This window comes from Fringilla coelebs, assembly GCF_963513975.1.
Source record: "Fringilla coelebs genome assembly, chromosome: 4".
In the NCBI taxonomy this organism is placed as follows: Eukaryota; Metazoa; Chordata; class Aves; order Passeriformes; family Fringillidae; genus Fringilla; species Fringilla coelebs.
In genome coordinates this window covers 36,066,672-36,081,363 of record NC_140032.1, presented here as the reverse complement: position 1 = coordinate 36,081,363, position 14,692 = coordinate 36,066,672, and the positions used below count along the sequence as shown (strand labels likewise).

The window sequence follows — 14,692 nt, the reverse complement described above, 5'->3', positions numbered from 1 at the left end:
GCAACTACAGACACTAGTTAAAATGGCACAGAAGCAGGAGAACCCTAAAAAGAAAAGCTAAGTTGCTTGTATATCTCAAAGGAGACTGGAAAATAATGAAAATAAAACTTTCTTATTTGTCATAAGGATTATGATAGAAAGGAAAAAAGGAATAACAGGAATTTCTATCTTATCATTAACAAAGAAACGTCTGAGTGAAAAAATTACTCTGCTATAGGATATGTATCACAAATTTTAGAAGGTTTTCAGGGATTATCCAGATATTAGTATTTGTAAAATAGAAGTGCATGTTAAGTATTTCCAATTTATTTTAGAGAACACTTCAAAATATTTCTATCAGTATCTTCCTCCTCTAAATGGAAATTGAGAGAACCTTCCTTTCTCTTAGGGCAGCACTGCAGTTGTGATAAAATTCAGTGCTGGAAACCACTTCTCCTTAATTTTGATCGTAGCAGGACATTCCTTATAAACACCACTTATTCAATTTTTTGCTCCCTCACATTTCAGCAGAATCCAAATGAATCATTATAATCTTCGATTTTAAGACATGCTTAATCATACTGGAAAGCAAAAATTAAAAGATTTATGAATTAGAATGGAAGAGTTTTTGTTTGTTTTTTCTCAAGAGAATATATAAACTATGCATTCTTAGGCTTTGCTTTTCAGGATTATTGTCCTTGTGACTGTTCAATTATTAAAATAGTTTTTCCCAATTAAAAATAAAAACATAATAACTATATTATTTATGTTAATCCCCTCCTTTTTCAAATAATCCCAGAGATGAGCTAAATATCTCAGTTCAACAAAGGCCTCAATTCAGTATCATGGAATTAGAGAATTATAGAGGGTTTGAGTGGAGACACCCTAAGGATTACCTAGCTCCATGGGCAGGGACACATTTCACTAGATCAGGTTGCTCAGAGCCCCATCCAACCTGGCCTTGAACACTTTCAGGAATGGGGCAGCCACAGCTTCTCTGGGCACCTTGTTCCAGTGCCTCACCACCCTCACAATAAAGAATTTCATCCTGGTATCAACACCTACTCTCTTTCAGTTAGAATCCATTCACCCTTGTCCTGTCACTGCATACTCATGGATAGTTTGTACACCTGGCCATTGCCCACCAAGAATCCTTTCAGCTCATTCCCTTGCTGTATGAACTGGGGCAGGGATAACTTGGCTTGGCAGCCCTGTGTCCCTTTTTCCTGACTGATCCAGGCTATGATTAGTGCACTGCATGTAGACCTTTGGATTTCAGTAGTTCTTCTGATCCCACATGGTAAATGTGGTCACGGCACCTACTGAAAAAGTAAAGCCCCTGAATGAACAGTTTCTGAATTATTTCACATCTATTTTGTTAAAGTACCTAAATTAAAGTTTGTTCAGTCTTCAGGTAGTTTTAGTTTGTTTGCCAGTTATTAAAACTGCATTACCTGAAACAAAGCACCTGTATGTTTTAACCCTCTTCTGAATTCTGTGAGAGCATTTAAAATATACTCCAATATACTGTGACATTTATTATAACAATAAATGTTAAATATCTTTTCAGTTGTAATCACTTTCCTACCTGTATTGTAATGCTTGGTGCAGTAACATAAATCCTTTTCTTCTTTCAGCAGAAACTGTGGCAGAGTGAGACCTTCTGCTACTTGAACCGCTCCCTTTTCTTGCCACTCAAAAATGAGATCATTCATTGTGTATCCAACTAAAACAAAGAAAAAACCCAAATTAAGTCTGCTGCAGACTTTGAAAAGCAGTAACATATCAAATGAAAACATTTTAAGTAAATGTTATACAAAGGAGGTAATACAGAGGGTCTGCTTGTACCTGTTAATCACAAATTTTTATCTGCCATTTTATAGCACATTGAATTGGGAGAGACAAAACAGCTGTCTTATGAAGCTCTTTAAAATCCTTATGATTAGATGGTCTATTAATGGATTCAACAAAAGCATTTAAATTAGCTAAACATCCAAATCTCTTCAGTGCTTGGGAACATCTTTTTCTCCTCAGCCCATGAAGGATGAAATAGGCCCTTTACACTCAGATCTCTTCCTCCTTTTACTTGAGGTGAAATGTGGATTGTCAAAGTTATGCTTATGGATTTATGTCAATTTGAATGATTAAGTGCAAATTGTTCAAAGACAACAATGAATTCAAAATTCTGCAGTAGTATTAGCTGAATTGAAAAATTGCTTTTCTCTCAAACTGGAACAAGACATGGGAAAGCAATTGTTGTAATCTTCTCATGTTAACTGACTGTGACATATAATGATATTAAGCACTCATCTTTAATATTCAGACTCCTGCACTTATCCATACCTCATGCATGTGTATAATATTAGCTATAACAGCAAAAGACATACTAATCAAGGCCCAGACTTTGCAACAGCCAAGTACTTTTCCCTTCTATTTCCCTCTCTCAGATAAATATTTGCATGGGATGTCATTGGGGAAAATATCCCTGTTTCTTCTGAGTATATGATTTGTTAACTTTCCCAGGCATTTCATTCTAATTTTCTTTCTGAATAAATTTTATCTGGTTATTACAACTGGAAATAAAAAAAAAAAAGGCTTCATATTTTCATTCAAGTTTAAGTCACAGATACTAGAAAGAACCAGAAGGTAAAAGGAGAATTTTTTCATCTGATTTATATAGCTTTCAGCTTCATTGCAATACTTCCTTTCTGCTTTAATCCAATACTAATAAGCTGTTGAAAGTTATTCACAGGAATTCAGGAGGACTGTTGCTTTACTTGGTACTTTTTTGAGCCTGGATAAATCTGATAAAAAATGAGACCACCATATCCTTTTAAATAAGTAACTAAGATCAGACATTGCTCAAGCTACTACAAGCATATATCAATAGAACACTTGCTTTTCTTATCAATTGCATGATAGTCCATAAACACAGTTAAAATTCACTATTAAATGCCATAAACTATGAAAAATCAGAAGTATATATCTTATCAAGCTGCATGAATTCAAACAAAAAGCAGTTGTGTGTAAAGCAGATTACCACTTGAAGCACGTAGATTATGGCCAGAAGTGATATTCCCTGAGTAAAACTCATTGAACTGGCAAGAAACAATTGCTGTGTCAAAATGTATTTCACTAAATCAGGTTCATTCATCTCTAATGCATGCTTTTAATTTTGATTTTCTACTCTGCCCACTAATTCTTCTCTAATGCAATATAGTACAAATAATAGCAGCATATTCAAAATGCTGCTGCAGTAATTAGTTTTTGTCATGTTTACATTTTAAATGCCCAAGTATAGCATTGAAAATTGTAACTTCAGTTTTGTAACTCAAGGTCATGGGCATAAATTAAAAGTGTTTTAAAATACAGAGAACTTAATGGAGACATGAGTTTCTCTTATACCAAATGAATTTAAAGTAGTATAATGTTTCCACTATTATGTTAAATTAAATCAGCTTGAATTAAATCAAAAGAAAAAGTACTTTTCAATTAGTTTTATGAAGAGGACCTGCTGAATAGCACACTGCTTAACGTTCAGAATGCTCATGGTACTGTGTGCATTGTGTATAAGGGGAAAAAGACATTTTTATAGAAATCACTCCTTAATACAATCAGTGGTGACCATAGTGTAGTGTTTATACTATTAGAGTTTAGGTATGCGGTGCTATGTATGCAATGAGCCTAAAATACAGTCCCCTGGCACACTATTCTAGGACCTCTGCTGATTAATTGTGAAAACTGTCCCTGTCCTCTTCTAGAAATACTAAATCTGAAGTCCTCCTGAGCTTTTGGTTCTTGTCTGCTTGCTACCTGATTAACAAAAGTGCTTTATCTTTAAAATAATTTTAAAAAAACCTCATTCAGTAACATAAGTTTAACTAAAAGTCTAAATGCCTGTTGCTGATACTGGTCTGCTTTTGAAGATTAGAAATGCACTGTGTGTATTCTCCAAATGGTCTATGAGATAAAAAATATGAGAAGTTGTGTTCCATTACACAGTTATCACTGTGCAAATTGAGCAATAAAGTGTGTCTTGAAATGTGAAGGCTTTATTCTGAATGGATGTGTGGCTACCCATACAAACTTGCGCTATATGTGTCAGTTATATTGTTAGACATATTATGCAACTTGTAGGAACTGCACTGAAATATGCAGCAGTTATAAAGAACAAGATATTTCTCTTGAGGGCCTATAAGGGATTAACTGCAACCCAGCATGATATTTAGCCTCTCATTGAAACAGAAGCTTTTTTTTTTTGACTATGAGGTGGTGTTGATGACTATTATTGGAGGCTGTAATCTAACATGGTCTTCAGGACCAGCCCAACCTAAACTAAATCGAGTGGACTAGTAAAGGTTTCTGTCCCTGAAACGCAGCGCACTAGGGTTCACGTTTGCAGGGCATGAAAGGATGAAGGCTGGGAAGGGAAGTAGAGCTGTTAAATTGTGTTTTATGGGACCAACACCAGCTTCTGTGGCTGAAGAAGAGGGCAGATAGCAATGTATTTTGTTTTGTCTGGCTACTGCGCGGTACTTGCTCTTTATTTTATAAAGGTATTGCTAATTATACAAAATCTAAGTAGTATCATCGTGGAACTATAAAGAAAGGATAGAAAAAACAACCTTGTTATGTTTGAACAGTGGTGCTCAGGAGTTATAGGGCTGGTTATAGGTCTATTAACCCAAAGTCTGTGGTCTTGCACATTTAAAATGCAAAAGCAGGCATTAAATTATTGGTAATTATATGAAAAAGACATCACCCTAGGAGGAGAATGTTTCCAGGGGGAGTATTTCTCAGGAAAACTCAAGAACTGTGTGAATGCATGGCACTGTAGCCTCTGAGCAAACAGTTCTCTTAAAGACACAAGTAATTTTCAGGAGCCTGAAGTCATTCCAGGTAATTAGCTAATGAAGCATATAATGGCAGACTGAGAGCTCTGCCTGAGATAAATATGATGAACTAGGGAACATTTATAATTTACTAGAAGGGAAGAAGGCCTGAAACAATTTGGAAACTTGGATTTGGTCTGCAAAAATGTTTTCTACAATGTTTTCTAAATGTTTTCTAAAACAGAGTGGATGATAAGTGTGACAAAATGAAAGTAAAACTCTGTCCCACTAACAGAGGGAGAAGGTGGAAGAGATAAGGCATTGATGAAAAGTAGTTTTCAGGAATTGTGTCTGGAATAGTTGATGAAAGTTTTTGAATAACTGGACATCAAATAAAATTGAATTTAAGTGGTATTTTATTTAGTTGATATAAAAAAACTGGCAGATGGTTGACAAGACAGACATAGTAACTTTTGCCTTTAGACAGCACAGAAAATTGTTTAGCTAGAGTGAAAATTTTCAGCATTTCTACTACAGAAATTTCAGGAAAAAACAATGTGATCCCGCTGAAATATTTCTAAGTATCAAGGACATCTACAGTGTCTTGAAAGAAAAACCAAACTTTTCTCTTGGTCTGACTCATCTTTCCCAGAAAAAAATATCTTTTCAAAAACAGTCTTGAAAAGTTGTTTTCAACACTCATATGAGATTCCTGAAAGAAAGAATTAGACTGTATCTTTGTATTTTTTTGCACAAGCATTAATAACAAATATCAACTTTTCATTCATCCAATTTTGAAAATATAGGAATAAAGCCTGCCTTAAATAAATAGAGTCCCATTAAACCCACATCAGTCCACATTACTCTATAGAACTTATTGGAACCAAGATGCTTAAATCAGTTGCATGCTAAAAGTAGGGAGATTTTATTTTAGCTAATTCAGTATCAGTGGTAGGCATTAAAAGCCCATTATCTCATAGAAAAAACAGTGAACAGCCTACAAGTTTGTTTTTAAGAATTGTTGAAGTGTCTAACCTCTCTTCTCCTGCTCCCCTGAACCTTTAGAGACTCTACATCTTTGAACTGTCATTGTCTTGGCAATTCCAACATAATTCCTTTATCATTTCTGCTGACACGGTTTTATTTGCTTTGTCCATCCACCTTTAGCACACCTTTCCAAGCCAAGAGCAAACTTGTGATCCAGCTGAATATAAATACATCCTGTACATTTTCTACTCATTTTTTTCTTTACAGGAAGGCTGTGCTTCCCTTGTGTCATTTTAAAATACCTGCAGGTAGATTAAAACCCAACTCTTTTCCTCATGTTTAATAAACAGGCACATGCTCAGCATGAAACAAGCATGAGCAAAGTATTTTGTTTGTAAAAGAGTTTAGTTTAACTAGAGCATTTTTTTTTTAATCCCAGTTATTTATCTAAATTTACTCTCATTTCTTTAATTTTTAGTAAGGTACAGGTCCAAACCCATCAGTTCTTTAGGTCTCCAATTGAAGCAAAAACTACAGTCATGTTAACTAGGGTTATTCCACTGCTCTTCTGTTGGGCATCCCTCAGTTTGCCTCCAGGACAGGCTGCCTGCACATTACTGTTCCTAAGAGCATAACAGACATTTGAATTGTATCCTAAATTCCCAGCAACATAGCAGGGGGAAGATATGACAGAGCTAAGGAATCTGCCTTTGGCTTGAGGTTAGAAAAAATTCTCCTACATTATGCACTAAATATATTAGCTTCAGAAATGAGCTGTGATTCATTTCGAGGCTAAATTTGTGTTGGAGCTCCAAGCAGGCAGAATTTTATTCAATGTACTTCTGAGCTGCTTTGCAAAGTGTCTGCCCCTTGCACTGCCCTCTAAGTCATTCTGAAGGAATCTCTCCCTGGGGAGTTATAGGTTTATTCTTCTTAGCATGAATTTTGGAAAAGAATAACATTTCAGCTCAGCACTCTAGCACATCTCTCAAACCTACTATTCTTGCTGAAGCCTATAGGTGTTCAGCTATCCCTTTTATTCTAGTTTCTGTATGTCAGCAGCAGTTGTGCAGTTCCTACTGCCCTTTCATCCTGCATTAGTCAGGAGCTATGACTATAAGTATGCTGATCTTTGTAGCTGTGTGTCACGTCTCCCTTCAGATAGACACAATAGTTTGAGTCACCCATCTGCAGAATAAAAACCACAGCCTGAGCAGCTGATAATTTTTGTGCTGCTGAAATGGAAAGGAGAGAAGCAGTATGGTCCTACACCTTCTGGCACAGACAGGCATTGAACTAGTGTGTCCATAATTTCTGTCATTCAGGTAGAGACCTGAGAATTCCCTGGCAGATGAGAAATACGCTCCAGTTATTTCATCTTTCTTATGTTGTCTTTGTGCTGTTGTGGGAAAGGAAAAATGTGCATGTACTTTTCTGTAATGCATTAACTGTTACTGCTGCAGCCTGTATACCCATCTTTCCACTCGTACAATCTCCAAATTAGAGACTGGGGGGAAAGAAATTGTGCAAATAATCATGTGGTACAGAGGGAATTTTTTTAACAATCCAGAAGACAGGGGCATGATTGCTTAGAAAGACTAAAAAGCCTCCATAAATCAAAAGGGGGGGAAAAGGGCCATTGTTTAATTTAAAAATTAAACATCAAATTAAAATTATGAAGTAAGAAAGTGGTTTATACCTTACCTATGCTGCTTTTCATAGTATTTTTTCTTTTGTAACTTAGTCTTTTCAATATTCTTTGAAAATTCAGGGGTATTAAATGCCACATAAAGTAATAATTGTCACATAAAGTTATAATTGTAATTTATGAGTAAAGGAATGCTGTGAGGTAAAAAAGAAACTTAAAAAAGAAAGACAACAAGCTCTAGCATCTGAAAGAAAAACATTTCTTTCCAGGGAGACAGGCCACAGAAATAAATAGGTATCTAGCTGACATTTCTTTGTATCTTATTCAAGCAGAATAAAACTAAAATTATCCCACATGCCTATAGGCTGCCCTGGTGTAAGGCATAGAACTGTAGAAGGGATTATTTCATATGTGCATTTTCATTTGTTCCCTTTCTAAGATAAAAAAGCAGCAATTCTAGCTGCTGAGAAATCATTTGGTAAAATAAATCCTTTAAAAATAGAAGACATATCTACTGAAATATTTTTCAGACACTTCATGATCTAATGAAGTACTTTTACCAGGGGCAAATCCAGCTGCTCAGACTGACCTTGGAGAAAACATTACATGAGAGAGCTAAAAATAAAGATATCATCTGGGAATAAAAGCTATACATTATTTTTTCTCTTAGAATTTTCTATGATGGAGCAACAGTATGAGTGCTGAAGGAAAGTACCCAGTTCTAAAAGAAAATACTACTTAAAGAGAGACAAACCCCATGATCTGTCAGTTATAACTGTCAGTCTTTGCAACCCGGTGGTAAAATGAGTAAAACAAAAGATGAGTGATTTATTCTAATTTTCTTAGTGACACATTCTGAAACAAGGCTTGCAAGGTCTGACACAGTTTACAGAAACTGTGAGACAAATGTGCCTTGTAAATTCATAATGTACAATGTCCTACACAACTTGGAAAAAGCAGCAATGATCACCACTTCAAAAAGAAACATCTGGAAGCACGGCTACTGCTGTTTTGCTCCTGCAAACACTTTGGTTTCTTAAAATGTAGCCTGGTAGTCAGATCATTCACTCAGGACATGAGAGGACTGTGTTTTCTGCTTTGAACCCAAAAGTCTTCCCCAGACAAGGCATTAACCACTAGGGTTACTGCTTTGATCCCTCTGTTTACATTGTCTCACTGTGCACCAAAAAATGCAAGGCAGGCAGCCAGAGCAGAGAATGACACTGTGGCCTAGAAATTAGAGATGCTTGGATGGAATCAGGCTCTCAGGGTTGTGTCAGTTCTTACCTCGGGAGATTTGATGTGAAGCCTGGGAAAATGCCAAATGCACCATCCTCCTTTTTTCTTCTATAATTTTAAATAGAACTAGATGCCTTTTCTTAGCCAGAGAGTCTGGAATTTGAAAGTTTCTGCTCATCCTTTCCTAAGTTTTGGAAATTGGTCAGAGTTCACTCTTATATAAACTACTTTTTTTTTATTTTAACTTGTTTACTCTTCTTCCTGGCATGTAGATATTTTTTGTAACACTTCTAAGTTGTTTCTTTCCTTTCCTGTCCTTCCTGTAGAGAGAAACTGGCTATGGACAGATGAATTCCTACTCTCAAAGATCTAGGATCTTGGAACTTAGGTCACTGTACATATCTGTTTTGATCTGTCCCAAAATAATCTCAGGGAACTGCTGCCTTGTTCTTGCAAACCTAACTGGCTATTCTGCTGTCAGACATGTAAGCACATCCAGAGCTCCCACATGCTGCAAAATTTTCTGCCTCAGGCCATCATCTTTTCTCATAGTCTGTTTTTTGATGTCTGAAGTTACAGGTGAAATAGAATTAGACAAGGCAATATGGGAAAAGCTTTATTACTTGCAACTTCCTTATGAAATCAAATTTGATCTTTCTCTGTGAATAAAGAATTTGAAGCAGTCATCTGTATTTTCTTCAGCTTTCCTTTTGTGAGAACCTTTCTTTACCATGTGAATGTGCAGCTGGGAATTTACTCCCACTGAACTCAATGATTAAAAACAAGTCTTCAGTGAAAAATGTTCTGCTGGAAAATACAGTAGAACATCAACAGTGCTATTCAACTAATAAATGTTGGTTCCCTGTGGTGTAGTTTGTGGGAATGTGGGCTCCTGCAAGGTTTCTCTAAAGCAAACCAGATGCCTGCTTGTTCAAGAATGCTCAGTTGTTGTCTGACCTGTCCTCACAACAGCTGAAAGAGAGGAAAAATGCAGCTGAGTTTTATGAAGCTGCTAAAGCAAAAACTTCATAACTTTTCAAAACACTTTTTAATGATACATTTTGCTTGCTCAGTCAAACACTATGATACTTCCTCTTTGAAGTATAATTGTTTAGTGAGCATACCTGTCATCTGCATGCAACTGCCTCCTGTTAACCTTTTGTTTAGTCACATCATGTATACCGGTGACATAGGTTATCAGTAGGATTGTCTGCTCAGGTTCATTGTGGAGTTTTGCTCAAATCCTGGATATATAACATTGTCCTAAATTCCTTGACATTTGCAGCAAAAAATGATCTCTCCCTTTTAGTCAGGAAAATTTCTGCTGTCAGATTCAGCTGTTGCCCTCATATTGAAAGGCTGCTTCATAATGTTACCATCTGTCCATTGTAATAAAAGATAGATCTGGCTTTTATACTCACCCTGCAATAGTCTATAAATAGCACACCATACAACAAACAGTTCTGACATACTGACTGATAGATAATTACCTCCCCTTCCCCTAGGTGCTGCTTTGTTCCAGTAAAAGAAGAAAAAACCTCCAAAAATGTTAATAAAATTATGTGTGTTGTGTTTCTGATCTATGATATATTTAAAATAATCCAATATGTTCATTCTATATGCATAATTCTTTTATTTTTGAAATATTTTCGTTATTGGTCCTAAAACTGTAAATCTAGATGCTTTAGATGAATACTTTTTAATCTGTCTTACTCCTGTCATTTATTTTCACTAACTTCAGATTGCTGGAAGCCTTCAGAGAATGCTTTATTTTTTTTTGTTCTTTGCATAAGTAGGAGGGTTTTTCTGCTACAGCTCTCTTTCAAAGTCCTCTCAATTTAAGGGAAACAGCAATTCCCAAATACTTCATATCACAAGGAAAATGAGAATATAATGCATCAGACAGAATAGTTGATTTCTCCTTTTGTGAGTGTTCATGCCTTGAAATGGCATAGGTACTTTACACTTTCCATCCTCTTTTAAGTAACAAGATATCAAGGTAGATGATAAGTAAAATATATGATATGTTAGAATATAATATATGATATGATATGTTAGAATATGATATGTTAGAATATATGATATGTTAGAATATATAATATGTTAGAATATATGTTAGAATATTTATTTCACATAAAGTCCCATTAATCACTTCTTTATGTTATTCTTATGTTTCCATTATGCTCTCCCTATTATTTACCTCCTGCATGTGTGAACATAGAAAGAGTTATGGTGAAGCCCTATGTGCAGAAATTTTGTATAAATTGTCACTGAGTTTAATGTGACTTCAGATTTACACAAAACTCTCATTTTTCAGTTCAAATAGGTATGAAAGAACCTCTTCCTCTTAAAATCATATATATTTCACAGATTCTATTGATAAAATAGAAGTTTCATTTTGAAAATTTGTTTTTGTACCACTACAAGGGGTTTTCCTACCTCCTGTATAGCTGTTGTAATCTCTGCAAAAGTATGTATAGGATAATACATTACGCAAACTTACAGCTTTCCAGCTGCATTATACATGTTTGCACATCCATTGGAAAATTTTTGAGATCCATCGGACAGGAAAGTATTAAAGTCAATCTGAAAGAACACAAAAAACCCATTAAAAACATACCCCAAAAAAAGCCATAGAACTGGGCAGGAAGAATGCATGAATACAATGGAAGCAATTAGAAATAGAATACACGTTTCAGTAGAAAGCTCTCAGAAAAGGTCTCTATTAGCTGAACCCATCTAACTCAGCCTAGTATGAAAAAAAACACGGAAAAAGAATTTACAGACTTTCAGAAAACTAAATTTTTTAGTAGGGTTGTCTAACTTAATGAGAAGTCTAAAGGAATGCAGCAACTGTGTGCCTTTTTGTACTACAGCAGAATTATTGCACTGTTCCAGTATTTCAAACCCTTGGCATAAAATGTACCCAAATTTGCAAGAATTTCATAACATATGCCAGCAGTCATGGTGGAAAAGCAGTTTTATTTGTTACTGTTCTAAAATAAAGGGCTTAAAATGTCAACACAAAGGCTTAAAGAAACATTTTATGATATTGATGGTAAACCAAAATATGGCGGCAACTTTGAACTGTAGCTGTGCATCAGTGTTAGTCCTAATACTTCCTGTGAAATTCTTTGCAAACTATAGGCAAAGAGGTATTTTTAAATGTTAAAAATTATTTTATTATTTATTATAATAATTTATAAATTATTTAAAATAGTTTAACTTTCGAGCAGAAGTTCTCTGAGGAATCAAAATGACGAATTTATAAGAGATAAAGGCACAGGTTTTCCCTTCCTGGCTATGCTTATGTATCCATCTATCACCCAGGGCCATGACTCTACCTTAATCAATTCAGTTCATAGAATGTTCTACAAAAACCTGAGGAGCTTCAGTTCAATTGCTTACACATAAGGCTCTCCTAGCATGGCAGTGCTCTAATCCCCCTCTCTTGAACCCACTCCCCTGTTTTTGGCACTGGGGATAAGGGAAGTGGGCAGTAGCTGGCAAGTATGGCTGTATATTTCTTTTACCTATTTTTTTTTTTGTTGGTAACAAAAACTCCTTGATTTATTGTTGCTATAATTTCTGTTTAGCCAAACAGTGATAGAGCTGCATGGGGAGAGTCTGAGGAGGGAAGTCAGACCCATCCCCTGTTCCCAGGCTGTTAAAAATAGTTCCAATGGCAAATTCTGCTCTAGCTAGTAGGTTGGTAACACAGCAAGTCATTTCAGAGGCACCTGGACTTTACTTTGTGATTCAGTAAATATTTTAGTATTTTATATTAAGTATTCATTGAGCTGGGAACTGTTACATTCCATTATTTTCTTGTCTGTATTGTCCCAATGCAATTAGAGATGAGGATAAATTAGGGAATTAAAGAAAGAAGCAAATTTAGAAACCTCTTTTTTTCCTCTTCTAATATCAGCACAATAGCAATTAGCATATCTCCCCTTATCAGAAGGTTAACTCACTCAAATGCACACAACTAAACTAGATGCCAATGATATGATTTTAAATCTGTTTTAGGAACTGTTATAATTCTTAATTAAATCAAGGTAACATAAACTTTCTAGCTTCATAAGAAACAGAGGAACTATCTGGTGTTTGCTTTCAGCACAGTTGATGTTTGCCTTTATAATTTAACATGATACTCTTTCTTACATTTGGGGTTTTTCACCCCATTTCATGTGGCCATGAACTTGGTCTGAATTGAAGTTGCAATCCAAACTAGTTTTAGCTGAGTGGTGGGGCAATACTGTGGGCTGTGTGTATTTGGAAGGAGTAGGGCAAGGCAAGGAGTTTTTTGATTAGAGTGGAACAACAGCCAGTGCCTCTTGGAGTGACTCAGTCTGCAGATAATTGATTTAGATCTACTTTCTACTTGAATCCAGAGAAGGAATCCTTTTAACCTACTTTGAATCTGTTTCTAGTGACAGAATACATGTTGTGACACTGAAGATTGATTATGTTCCCAGAGTGGTAGACCAACCTCCTTTTGGATATGAAATCCTCCTAAGAATTTTAACCCAACCCTTTCTCCTTGTGTAAGCTTGGAGAAGTGCTGCCTAATGGCACTGGAAGGAGGGAAGGAGGAAGAAGACTCTTGCCACTGACACATCCATGCAAGTCATAAAGTTTTCTTTTTCTCCAGAGCACAAAGTGTTTAGAGATTCCTGACTTCTCTTCAAAGAGTCAAATTTCACATTAATTCAGTGTCATAAAAACATGCAAAGCAAAACACTGAGTGAACAATAGTATATTTATTTTGAAAAGAGTAACGTTTTGCACAAGTGAGTCACTGCTTCAACACCAAATCTAGTGGGCCATTAGCATACTTATATCTAATGTGTTTCTCATTAGACTGGGTTTTTGATGACAGTGGTAAAATGCCTACTGATGCCTGTATTAAAAGGAAAGTGGTGGGAAGAGAAGTAGGATAATTAGATTTTGTCAATACTTATGATTACTGCTTTCAGCTTCTTAAAACCTTTTCAAAAATTTACTTTCCAGTTTTCTCTTCATCTTCAGAGATGTGTAAATAACTACTCTTTAAATGTCATACTTCCTCAAACAGGTCATATTTTCAGGTTGAAATGCAACTGCAATATCCAGAAAAGGGGAAAAGAAGTAAAATTGGATTGTCGTGACATTAGAGGCCACAGAGTGTGAAACTTGTATATAGGCCAACTCAGATTATAATACTAGGATGTTTTGTTCTGTGCAGTGTCCTAGTTCCTCTAGGCTGAGGAGCTGTACTTTAAAATGGGAAAGATATTTTTCTTATTACTTTTACTATGTGCACGCCTAATTAGTGATCATTTTCTATTTTAATATAAACAATAACGCTGATAAAATTCTGCATTCAAAACTCTCAAATAACAGTTCTGCATGACTAGCAACTGAATATATGTTTTAGAAAATCCTAATTATACTTTTGAACTTCTATCTGATAAAAAACCCATTAGATTAGAGACTCACCTGATGGAATAAAGTACATTTCCATTCTTGAAGATCCGCAACAACTTATTATCTGTTGTAACTTCGTGAAAGTTGGCACCTTTTTCATTAGCAAAGAACAAATCAGGCTTCCAAATGGAATCCAGCATAGATGGATCTAAATCTAAAGAGTCATCTGGATATTCACTGTATGCGAGGCGTGGATCATTCCAATTCTGACGGAGAAAGATGTTCACTCGGTAATCCTGAATAAAAGAGAAAACAAGCAAAGCTTTACCAAGCATAGGGATTTAGCTTTTATTTCATTTCTTAGCCATGTAATCCCCTGTCCATCTGTGGATGACAAAAGAATTACTTAGCTGAATGCCAGAATGATACCTATTTATGTTAGTGGGGACACAATGGATGAGAATAAAGATGCATTTCAGGGCAATTGAAAAACATCCTAAGATAAGGAAATCCAACCTCCATGCACTGTTCATATAATTCTATATAACTCTACCCTACCTATCTACCTTCTGTATCACAAATTCGTCTTGAATTTGAA

At 35.6% G+C, this 14,692-nt stretch overlaps 1 protein-coding gene across 3 annotated transcripts in view; it reads right to left on the bottom strand.

Annotated features, from left to right (window-relative positions):
* Nucleotides 1–14,692, bottom strand: part of GLRA3 (glycine receptor alpha 3) — a gene marked incomplete at both ends in the record, with an annotated part of 80,272 nt that overhangs the window by 21,186 nt on the left and 44,394 nt on the right. For all 3 annotated transcript variants that reach the window (XM_084204430.1, XM_084204431.1, XM_084204432.1), the window contains 3 exons: nucleotides 1,568–1,705; nucleotides 11,189–11,271; nucleotides 14,167–14,390. In XM_084204430.1, coding sequence (XP_084060556.1) covers nucleotides 1,568–1,705; nucleotides 11,189–11,271; nucleotides 14,167–14,390 — 445 coding nt within the window. The remainder of the gene's footprint in view (nucleotides 1–1,567; nucleotides 1,706–11,188; nucleotides 11,272–14,166; nucleotides 14,391–14,692) is intronic.